This window comes from Erpetoichthys calabaricus, chromosome 10 (assembly GCF_900747795.2).
Source record: "Erpetoichthys calabaricus chromosome 10, fErpCal1.3, whole genome shotgun sequence".
In the NCBI taxonomy this organism is placed as follows: Eukaryota; Metazoa; Chordata; class Cladistia; order Polypteriformes; family Polypteridae; genus Erpetoichthys; species Erpetoichthys calabaricus.
In genome coordinates, this window is record NC_041403.2 from 117,391,618 (window position 1) to 117,412,491 (window position 20,874).

Here is a 20,874-nt window from a genome sequence, read left to right on the forward strand (position 1 = left end):
AATCATTTATATAAGTAACGAGCTGGTTAAGTTTGCAGATGATACCAAGATAGGTGGATTGGCAGATAATCTAGAATCCATTGAATCATTACAGAGAGGACTTGGACAGCATATAGGCTTGGGTAGATTTGTTGCAAGTGTATTTAACGTAAGTACGCATTATGAAAAGGATGTAGGAATAATAGTGATCTTGACACTATACACTGCCAGACAGTGTTCAGAAACCATTAAGAAGAACAGTATGTTAGGTTATAAGCTATCATTATGTGTAGAGTGTAAGTCAAAGGAGGATATGCTCAAACTTTACAACATACTGGTTAGGCCTCATCCCGAGTATTGTGTACAGTTTTGGTATGCAGGTTACAAAAATGGAATCAGAGTGCTAGAAAAAATCCAGAGAAGAGCAACTAGGCTGATTCCAGGACTACAGGAGATGACTTATGAGGAAAAACTAAAAGCAAAAGGAGGTTAAGAGGTGACATGATTGAAGTGTTTAAAATTATGAGGGGAATCAGTACAGAGTATTGAGACTTACTTTAAAATGTATTCAACAAGAACAAAGGGACACAGTTGAAAACCTGTTAAGGGAAAAATTCACACAAACATTAGAAACTATTTCTTCACACAGACAACCACAGACACATGGAACAAATTAAGTGGATAGGACTTACAAACCTTGTTGAGCTGAATAGCCTGTTCTCGTCTACATTTTTCTTGTTCTGATTTTCTGCATTATTTTATTCTAGTACAGGGTTGCAAGGGCCCATCATGGCAGTGCTGTGTGCAAGACAAAAACCAACCCTGGCTGATACAGCAGTCCACCACAGGGCCTATCTACACACATCTACACACATCTACTTAATCACTTACCACAGGTCAATATGTAGTCTGTGTGATTCTGAAATGGGCAGAAATGAAAGGGAATGTGCAAACTCCATACAAATAGTGACTGTGAGCCACAGGACAGCAGAACTCCCCACTGTGCCCCCATACGGCCTCAATTCAGTTACAGTACTAATAAACTAAGATTAGCTTGTCTGCTAATCTTAACAAAGCGAGCCTCCTATGCTTTTAGGTTTTTTAAAGATGGGTTCTGAAAAGTTGTAAATGCTAACAATGTCCCAGAAATACCTATCTGCGCTGCTTACACAACATCCTGGTCCTTCCCTCCATTCCAAAGTTTCAGAGGTCTAGGTGAACATGGATTTAACTTACTGGCAACAGCCCTTTGAACCTTTGTTTTATTTCTAGTCAGGAGTCACCCACAGTCCTGAAGACCACCTTTCTGTAAACTGCACTTTAAACTAAAATTCATTTTATGTTTCTCCCATTCTGTTTTTGTGTGTGCTATTCAGTTGATTGCTTTTCTGTCAATTCTAGATTGGCTGTAACAGTACAATACAAAGTGTTGCTCTTGTGTTCTAATGGATTTATAGATGTGTTTTACAGGTTTTTGCCTTGTAAAATGGCTTGTGAAACTGTCTGCTATGGAAGATCTACCCCATCCATTCATGCTTTCTTCAAAATGTGTGCCCATTTTTGGGTCATGAGGAGCTGGAAACCCTACAAAGCATTGGATCTAAGGCAGAAACTAACTAACCCTGGATGGGACAAGGTACACTGAAACACCCACCCACAATGGGATAATTTTGAGCTGACATGTCCCAGTATTACTATGAACACAAAATGTAATCCAGACTACCTTGTGAAAACTTACACAAATGCAGGGAGAACATGTAAACTCCACAAAGAGCCGAGAATAAAATGCTGGTGTCTAAAGTGGTCAGACAGCAGCACTAACAACTTTACTCACTTTACAAATTAAAGTTTAGTAAATTAGCATAGACCAAAAGAAAATAAAGGAAAAAAGGAAACACACTTCAAACAGTGTTCATTTCTTAGCATTTATCACATTGGCTTTCATAGGTGGGTGAATATAAAGTATGAAAAGACGATTCAAAACTTTTAACACACTCCATTATAAGTTATACACTGACATTTATCTTCTGATTTCTAAACCCATTATTTCAATGCATAATCAGCTTATCTTTTCATTTCATGACCACTTCCTGTACTGTTTAATAGTTTAAGTATCTGATATGTTTAAATTCAATTGCATTCTGATCACAATTCCAACACACAGTGCAAGCACCATAGAAGCTTCACGTCATTCCGATCTACATGTGCAATCAGAAACGTAGGGTTGTTTTACAGCATGCTCTGCGGCATTTCTCCATGTGCCACCCGTTGGTCTAAAATTGATTTTTTCTTTCTTTGTAATACAGAGATACAACAGTTAAACACTCACATGCAAGATTATGCAGTAGCCTCAAGGGATAAATTAGACAAGCGAGGAAACTCACCACAGCAACGGAAAGGTAGGCTATCAATAAACCCATCTGGCCTGTGCCATTTTTACACAGCTAACAACTCTCTATGGACTGGCATATTTAATGGATTCTGGGTAGGATCAAACGAGCTTAGGTTCTCATACATTTGTTATGTTTCTGATAACTACTATAGCCTTACCAAGTCATAATGCAGAACATCACACAATCACTGAAAAATGTGATGCACAAAACCTTAGGCCAACAAAACACAGAAAGCGAAGAAAGGCAACTCGTTAAAAACCCAGCAGTGGGGTGCAATTGTTATACACAGCTTTGACAAACTTTACGTATTCTGTCATTGTTAGCCAAATGGGAATTATTTTGTACAATTAAACAATGTAACAAATTATGTTTTCATCTGCATATCTATACAAACTAGGACTATTATTCCAATAATTAATGTGGAGTTTTAAAAAATTATTCTGATTGTCATTACTCATTATCTATGGATATATTAATAATTAAACAGTCACACTATGAGCAGATGTAATCTAATCCCCACAATGGTATTGTCATACCTCTTAATTATTAAAAAAGACATTTAATTTATCTGGGATCATGTACAATAAGTAACCAGTAAGCAATTCCTCTTCCCCTGACAGGGTCCTGGGTTTGTTATTACTGCAAACTGCACTTGACATCCAGCATTACGTAATTCTGAACAGTGGATACTGAAAGTGAACTACAACTCTAACTCACAAATAGCTTAATGAGGACATTTGGATGCTGCATTGTAGCCACATTTACCTTTATAGTTATTTTTATAGCTCCAGCCACACATCAATAAAATAAAATACATGAAGCTGACTGTGTCTCAAAATTTGTCAATTTCAGATCACCTAGGTACCATGAAGCCCCTAAACAGGGGCATTTGCCATCTTGGAATGTAAATGGGTTTAATTCCTTCTACTGTTCTCTGCTCCAACCCTCACCCCAGTTGTGTACCAACACGCCCTTTCAACATGTGAAGCATGTCTGTGCTTGCACATCCTGTGTGTCTCCTTTAGTAAGAAAATCACAAATTGACCAAAAATAACATGTACATACAGCATATTCAAACAGATTCACTTATCCATTTATTTTATGAAATCAAACTGTCTAGCACAGCATCAAATAGTTTATCCCATTAACAATGGGTACCTGGATCAGATAACAGTCCATTGGAAGACACTTTTATACACACATCTACAGTTTGGCATTGACAAAACATTAAAATATATACTCTGGCATTTGGAAGGAAAACTGACAAAAATGAAAACACACAAACACAAGAAGAACGAGGGTCCAAGGTCAGAGAGGCAGCAGTGACACACCACAAGCCAATGTACACCCTCTGCAAATACACAGGGCAGTCTTATTTTATGACAAACATACCACACTGGATATAACCTTTTCTTAATGCTTCACTGCAAAGGCATAACACTAAGAAAAAAGTAGTGAGATCAGGAGAAACTAGAGCTTTAGTTTAATTAATCTGTTACTACACATATGGGATTACCCAGAATGTTATATAATAGAACCATTTGGTGTGCAAAAAGCTTCAACTGAGACAGTAAATAATAACAACATACGCTGTAGCTCTTCACTCAGTTAGACCTCAGCCTCTTATTTCCTTCACTTTGCCTGAAATATCCTGCTGTCCTTCACTCCAAACTGGGTTCATCCTACTTTAGTGGTCATGAAGTCCATAACTGATACTGTGATAGAGAACTTTGTTAAAGAGAGAAATAGTACCTTTATCCCTTATTCATAAATAAAGGAATATTAGTTTGCTCTTTTAGGAACATAGAAGTTAAGTGTTTATAGACATAGCACAAAACTATAAATAAGTGCAACATTCAGAACTAAAGACACAATATACTCAGCGTACATTTAGTGCATATCGTCCCTAAAGAAATGCTGTCACTATGCCAGTGTGTCAGCTTTAACGGGCTATTATGATGAAGCATGACTGACAAGTATGACAGGAGAAAAGGTGTTATACACTGGGATGTCCCAGTAGTGCCTCTTATCACACCATAGTAGGATAAGACAATGCAGAGTATCTGGGATGACCTGTCATAGGCTGCATATAGGCTGCAAAAGTCACCATGGGACTCTTCTGTCATGATCCTTTGTGGCTGTCTTTAGTTAGTCTGGGGTTCATCATATAATGCTGCTGACCTTTCTAAGCAGTTTATTCAGCCATCTAACATCACCTGGTGTGACACCTAGCACACCATAGTGTATGGCAGTAAAACGATAAACTCTGCAAGTTTTTGTTCCACTTTGAAAACATGGAAACCACAACCAGGAGGATTTCCCTACAACGCAAGCAAATGTTCATAACGCATTTTTAAAAACCATTTTGGATTTAACAAGAAAAAGAAAAGATCAAAGTCTGTCTCAGAAATAATATGGTTGCACAACATGCAGTTTAGTCTTGTATCCACTTATACGTCTTGTTTAAACACAGGCAAGGATGTGAGTACAAAAGATTTCAGGCTATTTTAGAGTGCACAGGTACCATTTATCATCTGCATTCAACATAAATGCAGGACTTTGTTAGTCAAGAATACCAGATAAGGAATGAAAATGTGCTGAGAACATTTCAAATTTATCTGGAACCAAGGCCACAGCCCAGACTCACCCTCTGTTTGATAAATGGTGTATTGGACGTGTACCAAATTTAACTAAATGTGCTCTATGAGTAGGGAAAAAGCATAAAGAAATGTTTAACACTACTAAAAGACAATGTATTAAAAGTAGGGAGCTATCAAAGATACAGAGCAATATTTATGATGACAATAGTGTATGATTAGCAATCCCCCTTCACAGCTCCAAACTTTCAGGTTTAAATTCCTACTAGCTCAGTGTGAGACATGAACCAACCACGGGCAGCCCATTCTGAATAACGGCTTAAGTTTATTCCCGTTACCATTATCTAGGATTCAGGTGTTCAGACTTGCTGGTTTCTGTACAGCTGGTCAAAATGATTAATAAATATAACAATACAAAATAGCGTGTCAATCTTAGAAGGATAAAATACATGATGAAGAACATCAGCGACCCTACACGTTTAGCACTTTGTTGCTCTGGATTCTAAAAATATATATACTAAATAAATAACAGAAAAATGTATTTTCAAAAAAAGCTATATTTCTTTTAATGGCACTGTAAATGATATGCTTTTTAACATCCTTGGGTGTCATCCTCCATGTTGCTGAATGGTACTAGTTATAGGAGTGTTGTATGAAACAAGCACTCTCATGTGCAGCATTTTATGTGTTTGTTAGTTTGAATACTTTACATTTTGGCTCCATCTAGCATGGCCTACTACAAAAGCAATGATTAATAAATAACATATGGTTAGTTAACACTTAAAACAGTATGCTGTCCAAATCTGAGAATTTGTGAGATGATACAGTACTAGAGTGTTGTACCGTGTTAGCCATTATGAATGTAGTGAAAAGTCAAGCAAAATGACACCTTTTATTGGCTAACTAAAAAGATTACAATATGCAAGCTTTCGAGACAACTCCAGCCCCTTCTTCAGGCAAAATGTAATCTATATATATAATTCACTAAGTCCATGGCAAGCAAGACGCACGCAAGACAGAGCCCCGCCCACCAAATGGGATAGGACGACAACTGATAGAGCCACACCCACCAATTCGGACGCGACAACTCACAAAACACAGCGTCATTCGCGTTCGTCTCTGCTACAGTCCACATGCACCTCTGAGCCACGTTGACTTTTCGGTTATGACGCACGACCACGTCCACCATCGCAAACTGTTTTACACGCTACATATGGAGATTCGCATGCGCGACAAACATGCTTCTTCATAGATGGTCCTGCAGGAACACGGAAAATGTTTGTCTACACAATACTCCTTATTCCCCGGCCCGCGTCCACCTTCACTCTCCAGGCAACAAACACCGCGAAAGTCGCTTTCGTCTCCATGGCACACGCACGACAGAGCCCCGTCCACCAACAATTCACGCGAGGGCGAAAGCATTTGCCAAGAATGTTTTCATTAATCAAGAACGAAAGTCGGAGGTTCGAAGACGATCACATACCGTCGTAATTCCAACCATAAACGATGCCGACTGGCGATCCAGCGGCGTTATTCCCATGACCCGCCGGGCAGCCGGCATGTTTGTCGCGGATGTGAATCGCTGCATGCAGCGTGTAAAACAGTTTGTTTGTCGACCAGGGCATGCAAAAAGCAGCACGCAAGACAGACCGTGTGATACGCACGACGGAGCCACGCATGCCAACTCACAGAGTCCCGCCCACCAACAATTCACTAAGCAGCCGACCATGGCACACGCACGTCAGAGCCCCGCCCACCAGCAATTCGCGCGAGAGTGAAAGCATTTGCCAAGAATGTTTTCATTAATCAAAAACGCAAGTCGGAGGTTCGAAGATGATCACATACCGTCGTAGTTCCGACCATAAACGATGCCGAATGGTGATTCAGCTGCGTTATTCCCATGATCCGCCAGGCATCCAAAGTCTTTGGGTTCCGGGGGGAGTATGGTTGCAAAGCTGAAACTTAAAGGAATTGACAGAAGGGCACCACCAGGTGTGGAGTCTTTGGCTTAATTAGACTCAACACGGGAAACCTCACCCGGCCAAGACAAAAAGAACAATGAAAAATCAATGTGGCTCAGAGGTGCATGTGGACTGTAGCAGATGCGAGACCGACCAAGGCGGTGTTTGGAAAATGAATACTCAACGTGACTCAAAGGTGCATGTGGATTGTACACAGACAAAAGCAATTCAAGTGAGGAGTTGGGGGCGGGTACATGAGCAGGCAGTGTGTGCTGAACGATGAATAAGAGATGACTGTTCACCCATCAATACATCGTCCTCACTGGGCGTCCTTCCCCTCACACCCCGTTCTGCCCTCCGCGTGCGCCCGCCGTCCAACCCCGTCCCTCATTCTAGGAGGTGGGGGCACGACGGCGGTCCTCCCGTTTTTTCTGTCATGGACAATTGTATGTTGCTCTCTCCAGAGTTCCCTTACAGTCGTATCCTCAAACCCACCCCATAAAAAGAAGTATGTTTGTCGCAGATGTGAATCGCTGTATGCGGCATGTAAAACAGTTTGCGAGTGGTATACCATTGTCTTACAGTTGGTGGGCGGGTCTTGTAAGCGGGCACATGACCAGGCAGTGTGTATGCTTTGAGAGCGAGGGTGGACACGACAGGACCATCTAAGAAGAATCATATTTGTCGCGGATGTGAATCGCTGTATGCAGCGTGTAAAACAGTTTGCAAGGGGTATCCCATGGTCTTAGCAGTGTCTATGCTTCGATGTGAATCGCTGTATGCAGCATGTAAAACGCTGTATTGTATGTTGACCTCTCCAGAGTTCCATCTTTTCATTCACCTACAGTCGTATTCTCAAAAACCAACCCCATTGGACAACTGTGTCTTTCAGGAAGTGTTCACCCATCAATACATAATTATGCGGCGTATACTATGCCGCGGGTTGGCTAGTAATGTAATAATTTATTATTACATCTTGCCTGAAGAAGGGGCCTGAGTTGCCTCAAAAAGCTTGCATATTGTAATCTTTTTAGTTAGCTAATAAAAGGTGTCATTTTGCTCGACTTTTCACTGAGATGATACAGAAATTGGTACAAAATCTTCACTCTTTTTTGTGTTTTGGGCCTCATAGCCTTTTAATTCCCCCTGTAATCTTACTGACACCATGTAGGCTTATGGCAGGGTGATAAGCTAATAGTAAGGTACTTTTCTACACAGGTAACTATAAAACACAGCATTTACCCAGTAAGAATGGGGAACTGCTGATTCTTAAAGAAAGGCAATGTTTTAACAAATGGTCATAATAATGATAGTTTTTGTACAGGAATTTCAACAAATATTTTTTGTTTACTGGCATTCAATTTAAGCTATGTACTGTAGCTGGCAGTAAAACAGCTTCCAGGAACATACTACTAGGAAAAACAAGCCATCATTCATTAAAAACAGTCACCACTGTAATATGCATTATGCGGTGTTACAAAAGAGGCCTAGTGCAATTTTTAAACCTAGTTGGTCAAACGGGAAACACATCAAAAGGATGCATCATATAACTTGAAAGCAATCAACTTTTTCTGATAAAATGTTACATATCGGATCATTATTTATTCACTTTCATATAACAACTGTGAATCATGATTCCATTTCAATAAATGATACAAATAAACCAAATAGCTGTCAGTGAGGAAAGATCCTTCACCTTAAAAAAGTCACCCACTTCAGAATATTCTCTGTTAATTTGACCGACTGACAGCTAGCAGAGGACGGTTGATTGCTCCAGAAACGTCACATACACTTCTGTGCTACCCAGCTTGTGGTCGGGAACTGTGCCACCTCAGTGAGAAGCCAGGCTCAAGTTCTGTGGATTTGTGAAATTTTCCAGCTAGCAGGAATGTTAGCACCAGTAGTAAAAATAGAACAGGGAAAAAAAAAAAAACAACAAATATAAAAGCAGGAATTCCACTGCTAGTGATTCCTCTTCTGCACACACCCAGAGTGGTTTCAGCCGAGGAACAGCTGAGCAGATCAGCTAGGCTTTTAAAATGTTTGCTTTCTTATTTTGTGTGCTAAGAGACACTTTCCATTGCCAACAGCTGAAAGCACAGGCATCCACCAACCCATCTGCCATAGCCCTTTAATTGTGGGACCAAAATGAGCACTAGCGCCTTAAAATGCAACCACTCCTCGGCCTGTGTCCATCATGGGTCAGGCTACACAAATTGAAATTCTACATGATGCAAACATTACACACTAAGATGAAGACCAGCAGCAACTTCTAAGGTTAGAATGCAAATGAAAACATTTATCAGAATGCAATGAACAGAAGATTGAGTTTTCTTCAATATTTTTATGCAAATGAAAGTTATACACAGTTACTTATTGGCCAAATACTATTTTAATGAATTGTGTGATACACATCTGGAATTGCAATAGACAATGACACATAAATTTAGAATTTTTTCAATTAAATATCTCAAATTAATATCTGCTTGTAAACAACCAGCCATGGTTGTCCAGCAACAGTCTCCTGCTGCTCCTGAGGAATTCACAATTATGACCGAAATTTGCATCAGATCTCCTCCTCCTTCTCCTTTTGGGCCATGCTTGTTAGAACTCCCATGAGAGGCGCCTGGAGCACATTAATCTGCTAAGTCTTACTCTAGCACGCCAGCGATTCATCTGGATTATCAAGTTCCCCAAACTGCTATAGAGAGTGAAACGTATAGCTCTATGTAGGAATATCACTTTACCAACTCTCTCATTCTTTTGACAACTACCCACAGTTTGTGACCATAATCAAAATAGTAGAAATAATCTAAAAGACTGCAGTCTATATAAATACAGAAGCTCCTTTTATGTAGTTATTTGCAACAACGACAACAAGCATAATGAAATCCTAGGATATAATCAAATTAAGTCCTCATTCAAAATGAAAGCTTAAAGTAACATTTCAGAAAAATAAAATTTGAGCACAAAGACACTACGAATGTACGCAATATGTTATACTAAACACCTATACTTCCTCTGGCACTGGTAATAGCAAACAAGTGAAAATATCCTAACTGTAGACATAGAGAACCATCTCTAAAAGGTGGGTAAAAACTAGTGTAGCAAGGAGTCAGCCAAGGAAAAACAAGGAGGACACAGGATCCCCTTTATATTTTTTGAGAGAAATAGTCTGTTGTTACTTAACATTTGAACGTCACATACAAAAACAGCTAATACAACACAATTATTCATAAGACAACCATCAGCAAACACCCCAAAGCAAGCCAGGGCTGACTTTTAAGGAACCATACTAATCTAGTGTTCTTATTTTTCATTCCTTTGAGGATGAATGGTGAAAAAACATCACTGAAGGAGTTATTTATAAAGAATAACTTAAATAATTAGGTATTACACTATAATCTTATATATATTTGTTTTAGAAGATCTTCATAAAGGTAGCACCACTTCTGTAGTCTATACTGCCAGCACTGGATGCACACGTACACACCCACACTCATACTGGGATAGTTTGGAGCTGACAATTAGCCTGACCTGTATGCCTTTGGGGGTAATGTGTGAGAAAAACCCACCCAGACATGGGAGTGTGCGCAAACTCCACACAATAACTGGGAACAAGATTCAAAACCAGCTGTTCTGCCATGCCACCCAGCTCCTATTAGAAGATCATTTAATGTTTTTCTGAGTGCCATGTTGTGTCCAGATAGCCTCTAATATTTTCATATCAAAATTAAAATGTACTAATTTTAAAGACAGGTATTCTAAACTAGTGATTCTGAAGTTCACTCTTGGAGGCAAAATGGTGGCTACAGTGTTTCATCCCAAACAGTTTCTCCTTTTAATTGGATTATAGCCTTAATTACTTCTTCTTCTTCCTATTCCTCCTCTTCACCCTTTCCCACTTCTATGTGAGGTCAATGTGCTTGATGAACCTTCTTCATACAGCTCGGTCCTACACCTGCTCTCCAGTCAGATCCTTTTCCTTCAGATCTACTGGTATTCACCCATACATGTCCGCTTTGGCCTTCCTCTCTTTCTCTTCCCATCACTCTTTTCCCACATATTGACCGTCTCTCCTCATCACATATCCGTACCATTTCACACCTCCATTTCAATCCTTTTCCTTCAGATCTACTGGTATTCACCCATACATGTCCGCTTTGGCCTTCCTCTCTTACTCTTCCCATCACTCTTTTCCCACATATTGACTGTCTCTCCCCATCACATATCCGTACCACTTCACACCTCCATTTCAACATTCTCATTTGGGACACATCTAGCTTCTTGTCCTGCGCTCCCTTTACTGCCTATGTCTCAGCTCTAAACATCATTGCTGGCCTTGCCACGGTCTTAAAAACCTTACCTTTACCTTACTTCAAAACATCCATAACCAGATCAAAGTAGTAAGGACTTCAAGAAGATTTCTGGTGCAGACCTGCTCTAATTGATATTTTTTTGGAAGAAATAAGTGGGTAGGACTGGTGAGCTTTGTTGGGCTGAATGGCTTGTTCTCGTCTAGAGTGTTCTAATGTTCTAATTGGGATCTTGTCTTTTACCCCAACACTGATTGTAACCACAGTTCTCGGTACTTCATGCATATCCTGGACAATCTTCACATACTTCCCTGCTACTCTTTTCTCTCACATGCACCTCCAGACCTCTTCACTAGGGGTGTAAAAAAATATCAATACACTTCAATATTGCAATATTAAGTTTTTTGATAGTGCATGGATTCTCAAAAACATAGTACCAATTTTTAATTACTAGTTTACATTCAAAGATTCAAGGCACACAGTTCACTTTGCGTTTAAATTCCTGATCACAAGACAGCAGCTAACATAACAACATAAACTGAGAGGAAATAGCATAAAGGTTGACGTATGTAGGCTTTCAATACTCAGGCGAGCGGATTTTGCAGACAATGTGGATCGAACAAACCGAGCTGACTCGTAACACAACAACTGATGGCTGAATCCAGAGCAGTTAGACCGGCTCCTACTGCGTACATAGCGGAAGTGTGGGCTCATTTTGGCTTTCACAATAAAGAAGGCACTAAGGAGATTGACAAGAGCCATGCCGCCTGCAAATTTGAGGAACACAACGAATCTGAGAGCACACATAGCAAGACACCATTCAGATGTACAGATAAAGGAGCAGCAAACGGCGAGCATTAAAAAAGTGGGTCCCTCTCAACTCACTATGGAACAAGTTCACACATCAAAGTCAGCAAACAGACCTCAACTCATGCAAACAAAATAACTCAGTCAATACTCTATTTAATTTGCAAAGATATGCACCCTCTGAGTATTGTAGAGAATGAAGCCTTCCGAAATATGGTGAATACAATGGAGCCTCGTTACATCATACCCTCCCGACAACACATCACTGACATCACTGTGCCCAAGCTGTACGAGGATGTAATAATGAAGGTACTGGAATCTCTCAGCTACACCGCAAGAGATTGTTACCGCAGAGAAGTGTTCTGAAAGCTGGGAATGTTGACCAGCTCATCTTCCTCCACAAAAAACTTGACATTAAAAAATAAGCACTGACATACAAACAAACTGTAATAACATGTGTAATCCAAGTTTAAGATCTGAAAATGTTCACTATCAATATATATGTGTTTTCTTAAATTTGTTTAATATTTTCTTTAGGAATCTTACAAGCACTTTTAAGTTTCACTGATATAGGCAGATGAAGTTACTTTTTTAAGATTTCAGAAAATATAGTGTTATGATGTTGGATATTATTGGGACAATGCATTTTCTTTTATTAACCACTTGAGATTGAAAAATTAAAAAATTGCCTACATACAACAGAATGTGAACCTTTAAAGCAGAATATATATACTCTCTGAATTTATATGTAATACTGTTTGATTTTTTTTTAATTTACTCAATTTGTTTACCTAAAGAATCCTGAAAGCACTTTTATTTTTTACTGATATACTGTAAACAAATGTTAATTCCTTTGTTCAGGTTACAGTGGTATGATGTTAGGCATTTTCTTATAAACTACTTGAAACATAGTGTGGCATACTGTGAACCATTAAAGCAGGATCAAAAAGTACAGTGATCTTTTTAATGATATAGGACTATGTTAATTCCTTTCCTCAGAATGCACAAAAGGTATTGCTATGATGTCTGAAGTTATAGGGACTGTGATAAATGCAGTTGCAGATCCCACTGTTCTGATTGCATAAAACAGTAAACTTTTTTTTCAACTCAGATTTTATGCAAATAGTGGTGTGTTCTTCATACTTAGTTTTCCTAAAATTAGATTTAAAAAATTTTTTAATATATCACCTTGCCTACAGTATTGCAATATATCGCAATATATATTATTATGTATTATGTATTATGATATGTATCGTATCGTAAAATTCTTGCCAATACACAGCCCTGCTCTTGACATGGCACTCTATCATAAGCTTTCTCCAAATCAATAAACACCATATGCAATCTTTTCTGTTTTTCTCAATGCTTCTCTAACAGCTATCTCAATGCAAAGACTGCATCAGTTGTTCCTCTCCCTGGCAAAAAACGAAACTGCTCCTCTCCTATGGTGGTCTCTTCCCTAAGACTTCTCTCTAAAAACTTGTCCCAAATTTTCACTGTGTGTGACATTCTAGCCTTAACTACACAAGCTATTATTTCCCAGTTTTAAATGTTCTGTAGTCAATGAAGAACTTTTTATTGAAATGTAGTGAGCATTTTTGTAGGATTGATGGGAATAATGCTGTGTTTTCTAATCTTGGCTTTTAAGTTTTTGCTATTCATCATCCGGAATTTCCTCACACATTTACAGGTCTTCTGGTCATCTAAGCCATTATTTAATAACGAGCAAACCAGTGGTTATGACAGTCAAGTAGGTGCATCCTTCCAGCATTCAGTGCCATTTGCCCTGTAGTCTACTCTGCTTGTCATTAATTGTCACTATTAGGATATAATTAATAATAATAATTCATTACATTTATATAGCGCTTAAAAAGGAGAATTGATAGGAAAATGAGAATGTTATGCATTTAAATATATGGCAAAAGTATTAATATTTCTAAATGTATTATAAATGTAAATATTACATAACTATGCTTTTCTGAATATGGAATACAAGAAAAAAGACCAGCTAATGAAACCTTGAGACCAATTTAAGATATAATGACTCACGGATTGTGAAACTGGAACCACAATTAGACCCCAGGACTAAACTAGAGAGACACTTGTATAAAGTACATGGGTAAACAGCTTTATCGAGTGCAGGATTTCTTATCTGTTTTTTTCATTTTGTTTAAGATGTCCATTCAGAAACAACCCCAACCAAAATGTTCCTACCATTTAAGTCTGAAAGGAGCTCTTGACTGGTACTCACCTCTTTGGTTTTGTCAAACTCTGCTTGAAGAACCTGCTTGGCCACCTCCAGGTCGAGAACTTTTTGCAGTAGTTCTTCATTCTCCTGCTCTAGTTTGCAGCGTTTCTTTTCTACCGCTTCTAACTCATTGTGAAGACGAATTGAGACATCCTTTGCTACCTGGAAGCAAAAATAAATAAAAGTGGGGGGCGGTTAAACACAGAAAACTGGTATGAAGGTCTTCTATAAAATGTAAAATATGTTTCATTTTGATACAGCTTTGTTTAATTAGAATTACCACAAGCTTCATATATCCCACATTTACTTAGTAATTTCTCTTCACTCCATTTCACATTAGAACTTCATCCTGTTTGCCACGTTTGTTAGTTTGCATTTTAGGTGTCAAGTGGACAAATATGGAGCCACACAGTGTGAAGGTTTAATTCTGGGATACTTATTTACATTTGTTTATATCTAGCACATAACTTTTGGTGTCATTTAAGAAAACAAAAGCAATTAGCAAGACTTATTTATTGAGTGTTTCCTGCATGAATTCCATGTGGAGGCTGCACATGATGAAGGTTGCCAACCAAAATCCCTAAGGTTTTTTCCCTTCATTAATTATTGTGTTATAATTCTGTTTATTTTCTCTATGTCCTTTTGTTGGTTTACTGCAACACACACATGTAACCAGCGACACCAATATGAACTTTGACCTAGACGTGGTCTTCATAACCACAAGAATTCAGCTTCATTATGGTTCTTACAACAGATATGAGTATGAAATGACTTTTCATATGACCAAATTTTCATAAAGTGGTTGCATCTAATATTTTTTGGTATTTAGTACAGTGTATTAATTCATGGGGGAACCATTATATCTGTAAACTTTTTTTTATGAGTTAAGTTCTTAATGTGCCTAAATATTAGCAACTAAATGATAACATTCTCAAACTGACTTTATGCAGTTAAATTTCAGAGGGGGACAGAACCGATTCTTGTAGAATCAGACACAGCCTAAATGGAGCACTAGTTCATCACAGAGACCACTCACTCACACCATCACAAGACTTATTCAGAGCAGTCTGTGAACCTAATTCGTTAACATATTTTTGAGATGTGGGCAGAAAACCCCCTGAGATACTTACAAAGCAAGCAATGTCCACCCGTGCTGTGACCAAGTGCTGAATCGAACCCAGGCAACAGATCACTTCAATCTCCTGAACTTTCATAGAAGTATAAGCATTTGCTGAATTCACTTATTCTAATTGCTCAAAGGGAGCCAGACTCCATGTCAGTGGTAACAGGTGAAAGGCATGAACTAGCACTCCATGAGGCACCACTTCATCGCAGGGTACATTCGCACACACTTCAATAGTTGTCCACATTAGGCCAAATTAGAACTGTTCGTCAATTTAAATCATACATCTTTGTGCTTATAACAGCTTACACACTAAAAACCTACCATAGACAGGAAAAAAGAAATGAGGATGTCTATCCATCAAGAAACTCTTACGAGTGAGGGATTTGTTTTGCAGAGCAGAAGTATTCCTGAGGCTGTTAGGGATGTAATCACTTGTTTCTGCCAACACACCAAAGTGATTTCACTTCAACTCCACACCACTAGAATGATTTCACACTGTCTGCTTTGTTAAGCTTTAAATTATTTATAATAAATGTCACTTCCAACTCTAAACCACAATCAACGTGCTTCTAAAATAACACCTTTGTGGACAGCTGTCATGCCTTAGCCATTATGCTACTCAAAGAAGATAACAACAGTTCATTGCCAGGAGTGTCTAACGGGCTGTCATGTAAGAAAACAAAAGGGGGGAATATTAAGGTTGTGATACAGGAACTAGTCACTGTTCCATTTTCTCCTTCAGAATGGAGGTAAAACCCACCAGAAGATATCTAAAATCACTTCCAGGAGACCTCCCGCCATGAATCTCCCCAGATATATCTGGGCTATATAACCCAGATCTTAACCAACTGTCACCATTCAGTCTTAAACCAGCTAACAAAGGGGTCGGATCTTACAGAAGCTAGTGACTTGAACCTTGGCAGAGATACACCTAAATTGCTGTTGTTTTTTTGGTGTTTAACAACTGGATTTTCATTTTTCTTTTTGGGACATTAAACGGTGCATCTACCTGGGCCCCAACACTTTATCATCTCTTGTTTCATTTATGCACAGTATTTACAATCTAAGTTGCCACAGCAAAAATCTGCCATTAACCTTGCAGTCATTTTCTATTTTTTAAGATACTATCTATCTAAAATTGCTGTATGATCTAAACTAGAATGGAAGCTAACCCAGTCTTTGTTGCTTAAGCAGGACAGTATATTAATGTTCTTCTGCACAAACCAGAATGACTCATCCAAAGGGCCCAACTATAGTTCAGCTCAGTTCAGTTATGCTTTGCTTAGAGTCACTGGAATCTACACCTACTACCAAATGAGATCCATGTCAGGTAAACAAGTTTCCACAGAAAAGATGTCAAGGATGAAACACAATCTATCTATATATGTATTTATTTAAAGAGCTTCTGTAAAACACCAAATTTCTCCACGGGGACAAATAAAGGTCTATCTATACATTTATCATATAGTGCCTTTCATATCTATCAATCAACCTATCATAGATTTTTATTATAGGTTTAAAAAGGATTATACTGGTTCACATGTTCAGAGTAGAGCAAAATTCTTACTTGCATACACCAATCTAAATGCAACACATTTCCACTATCTGGTGCCATGATTTAGTGAACTTAACTTACCACCTTAACTCAAAAAGTTCTGTCTTCCCTACCTGGAGAATCTCAGAACAAAGCGAATACCTTACGGTACCTGATATGCCATCGATCTGTCAAATATCCCAGTAAGCTGACTATTTTATAAAACTAGTAGTAATGCTGCAATTTGTTTGAGTGTAATTTCAGACAAGAATTAATTATAACTTATAACGTCAGTGTTGAACAGTGGATTTTGAGTCGTTCTCAAACACTCAATCTTCAAAATGATTACAAGTGTAAAGATGTGGAATGATCTTTTAGGAAGACATATTACTTCTATGGTATATCTAATGATCAGCCAAATACACAGATGTTTGCGATATGAGAGGAAACAAGAGGACTGGGTACAAATGAATTTTATTAAAAAATAAAATAAACAGATGGGTACAAGTCTAGGCAAACTCAATCAGGCTCTGAGCAACTTCAGTACTGTTAAGACTTCTGGTCTTCCATTTATACTTGGAACGAAGTAACTATGGAGCTGAGCATGTTGTGTTCTACGTTGAGTGTCGTTTCCAATTGTTTGTTAATAAAGTATTTGTATTGAATACTGTGTCTTGTTTTGGGTAAATTGCCTTGAATAAAAAAAAAATCATAACATCTAATACATGCTTAGTGATGGCAATTCCCAAGTTAAATATAACAGAAGTAATTATAATATCCACACATGCCAAGAAGCACTTTTAGTGGCCCACATAATTATTACCATTACTGTACCACAGAGGTTCAAGCTCAGTTTTTTAGAATATTCACATGATTGATTTCTTCTTCAGCTATGATCTTGTTCAGATGTTAGCTTCTACCTTTATAACACTATAACTGCTACTTAACACTACTGCTGTTATTATTAAAAGATGTTTGCCTTGCATTCAACTTAAGTTTATTGACATTCAGAAATACTCAAAAATAAGTGTTTTGTTATTTTATATAACCAGAAAAGAAAATGAAATAGATTAGCATTTTCAGGCTCATTGTTGTAGATGCGATCTAAAAGTATGTTATTCAGAATTCTTTTAAAAGCCATCAAGGTCTCCACTTCAGTTACATGACTCTGTTTTCCCACGACCCTTTGTGTTAAGTAGTATTTCCTGCTTTCCATCTTGAATGCACTTGCTCTTAATTTCCAGCAGTGTCCTTCAAGACTCGCTATAAAGTGTGCACATCTGTAATAAATATGCACTGGATTTTCACATGTGCTTTTTTTTTTTTTAACTTGTATTGTTTTTAAAGAACCAACTTGATAATGAATAAAGGTTGGTGGGAAGAATGCTGATTTGACCTATAATGAAACTGTTTATGGTAAAGACTTCTGTGAGTACTTTGTTACAATTGTACATCTCTGTAGGTTTCTAATGGAAATGCCTACCCTATCTGGTAACTGCCACTTTATGGACTGGGAGAAGAAACATACTATCTAAGCCAGCAAAGATAGTCAGGAATTAGCCCTTGTGCCTGAAATAAAGATCATCATTTACAGTACATGACTAGGACTGAAACCCACCATTGCTTTGACACTCTTGATATCCTTCTGCTGTGAAACATTCTGACCTGTCATTGTTTACACATGTCTTAAACAACTATTATCATACACTGATAATTTCTGTATTATCTATATCTATTATTTATTTATTATATTACATATCTATTGACTATATTTATGTATCTAGACTGCAAATACCATACTTTGCATCAATGTTCATATTGCTAACTACACGTCAATATTGCTGCTACTTCTTTGTCTTGTCTTGTTTGTGTTTTAATTTTAAATTTAAATTTTAATTCTATTTTTAATTTATTATTTGCATGTCATGTTGTTACACTGTGGACCCTGAGCTTCACAATTTCGTCTATCTGTATACTTGTATATGGTTGAGATGACAATAAAGTTCACTTTGACTTTGCTTTAACTGAATGATTTATTGGATAAATTACGTTTAAAAATGATAATCATTTATTTCTGTGTGTTTTTATGGCCCCTGGGGTTTGACCCTCTTTTTTCATTATACTGAGACATTTTTGAATTTGCTTGTCTTTTTTTTTGCCATCTTCTATTCGCATATAGTATTGTTCATTATGTATTCTTAAAAGAACCAGAGTGGTTCTTCACAGCAATGCCATAGTGTAACCATAAAGACCTATTCACAAGAAGTTTCCAGAAACAGGTTAGTAACAGGTTCCATACAGTAAATAACCATGACTAGATGATAATAGATTTGTGAAATACCAATGGCTCAGGATTTAAAAAAAGACTCTTCCTACACACAAAAACACAGCCTAAGTTCAGGTTTTCTTAATCTGGTGGTGTCCTGTTATGTAGCCATTAGAGATTTCACTTTTTTCCTTACATATTAGGAAGTCAAAGCATAAAGAACCAACTTCATATGCAAAGAACTCTCCCCAGAATGAAATGATGCTCTGTCAAGCAATAGTTCTACAAGGAACACCACAACCCAGTAAAAAAACAAAAAATGCCATGAAATAACCATTATTTTTAAGATTGTATAAAACAGATTTTTCATTGAACTTGTATCTCATCATTGTCCCCAGTACTGCTAGGATAGTTGCATTCAGGAAGTGGATAAAACAATTGTGTTCTCATTGAAATTTTGTAACAAAATACAGTATTTCCTTAAATTGCAGTTATTGTACATGGAACGATTTGGGTGAAAATAATCTTATTTGAAATATTTTAAATCACACAGATTAATGCATCTGACAGTTCTTAACATATCCTGCAGTCTGGGGGGTTTCTGTAAGTCTTTTCAGCAGGTAAATCCTGGAGGTTACTAGGATCAAAGGTGGGATTAGTCTAGGTTGACTCAGCCTTGAAAATTAATGTTCTTATCTGTTAGCAAATCTGTTAGTACCAGCTGAACTAACGTTATATCCAGCACATTTATATTTAAAAAAAACAAGCATGCAAATAACAGCAAGCCTCATCTAGAGCCTGTCAACTGATCAAAAAATATAAGACTTCTCAGTTTCCAAATATTATTTCCTGACAAAATGAGCCTGATCAAGAAAAAGAAAAAAAAAAAGATATGTATAAATATAATTAAAATACCACAAAATGCAAAGGATTTAAAGGCATGGAGAAGGATAGATGTAGGGTGCTGGAAACCATTCAACAGCTGATCCCACATTATTTGCTTGGTTGAGTTCACGCATTCTGCCAGGCAGATTTCTGCTGGACGTGTATGCATATAAAAATTCTGAAGGTGATTAGCTGATGGCAGGATGGTGAGGATTCTAACAACTGTACTGACTCATCAAAATGAGCTCCTAGAAGTTGTTCAGGGAGAACTGGTGAATGCTGCTTCAAATCAAGTTGTTTTGTTTTGGGTTTTTTTTTGTGATTGTTCATTACCAGCCTGAACCTTGCAACTCCATGTGACTGTTTTCTCATTCTTTTCTCACTTTTATAGCATACTAAGAGCTCAACTAAGACATAGTCAAACAAGAATATGAACAGATGGAGAGGTTTACTACATGCGGAGTTATTTATTATTAGCTCAACTTCCAAGGCGACTTCAACAAGTTCTTTTTCTGCAGGAAGTGGTCACTCTTTCAAATGGTTTATTTAAAATTTTTAAAACTGTTTTTGTAGTCACTCCACTATAGAGCATTCTTTACTGCCCCCTACTAACTACAGCCCTTTGATTATCTTTGTAATCCACATTTGCCCCACACAATCTCATCTGATGATTATTCCTTCTTTTTATAACATATACAGTACGTCCGTCTGAAAAACGAAACAGAAAAAGCGCTGTTGTTTCTCTGTTATGAACATTTTCAC

General features: G+C 37.7%; 1 protein-coding gene across 3 annotated transcripts in view; it reads right to left on the reverse strand.

The window, feature by feature from the left end:
- Nucleotides 1-20,874, reverse strand: part of soga1 (suppressor of glucose, autophagy associated 1) — a 144,262-nt gene that overhangs the window by 94,339 nt on the left and 29,049 nt on the right. For all 3 annotated transcript variants that reach the window (XM_028811785.2, XM_028811786.2, XM_028811784.2), the window contains exon 3: nt 14,305-14,463. In XM_028811785.2, coding sequence (XP_028667618.2) covers nt 14,305-14,463 — 159 coding nt within the window. The remainder of the gene's footprint in view (nt 1-14,304; nt 14,464-20,874) is intronic.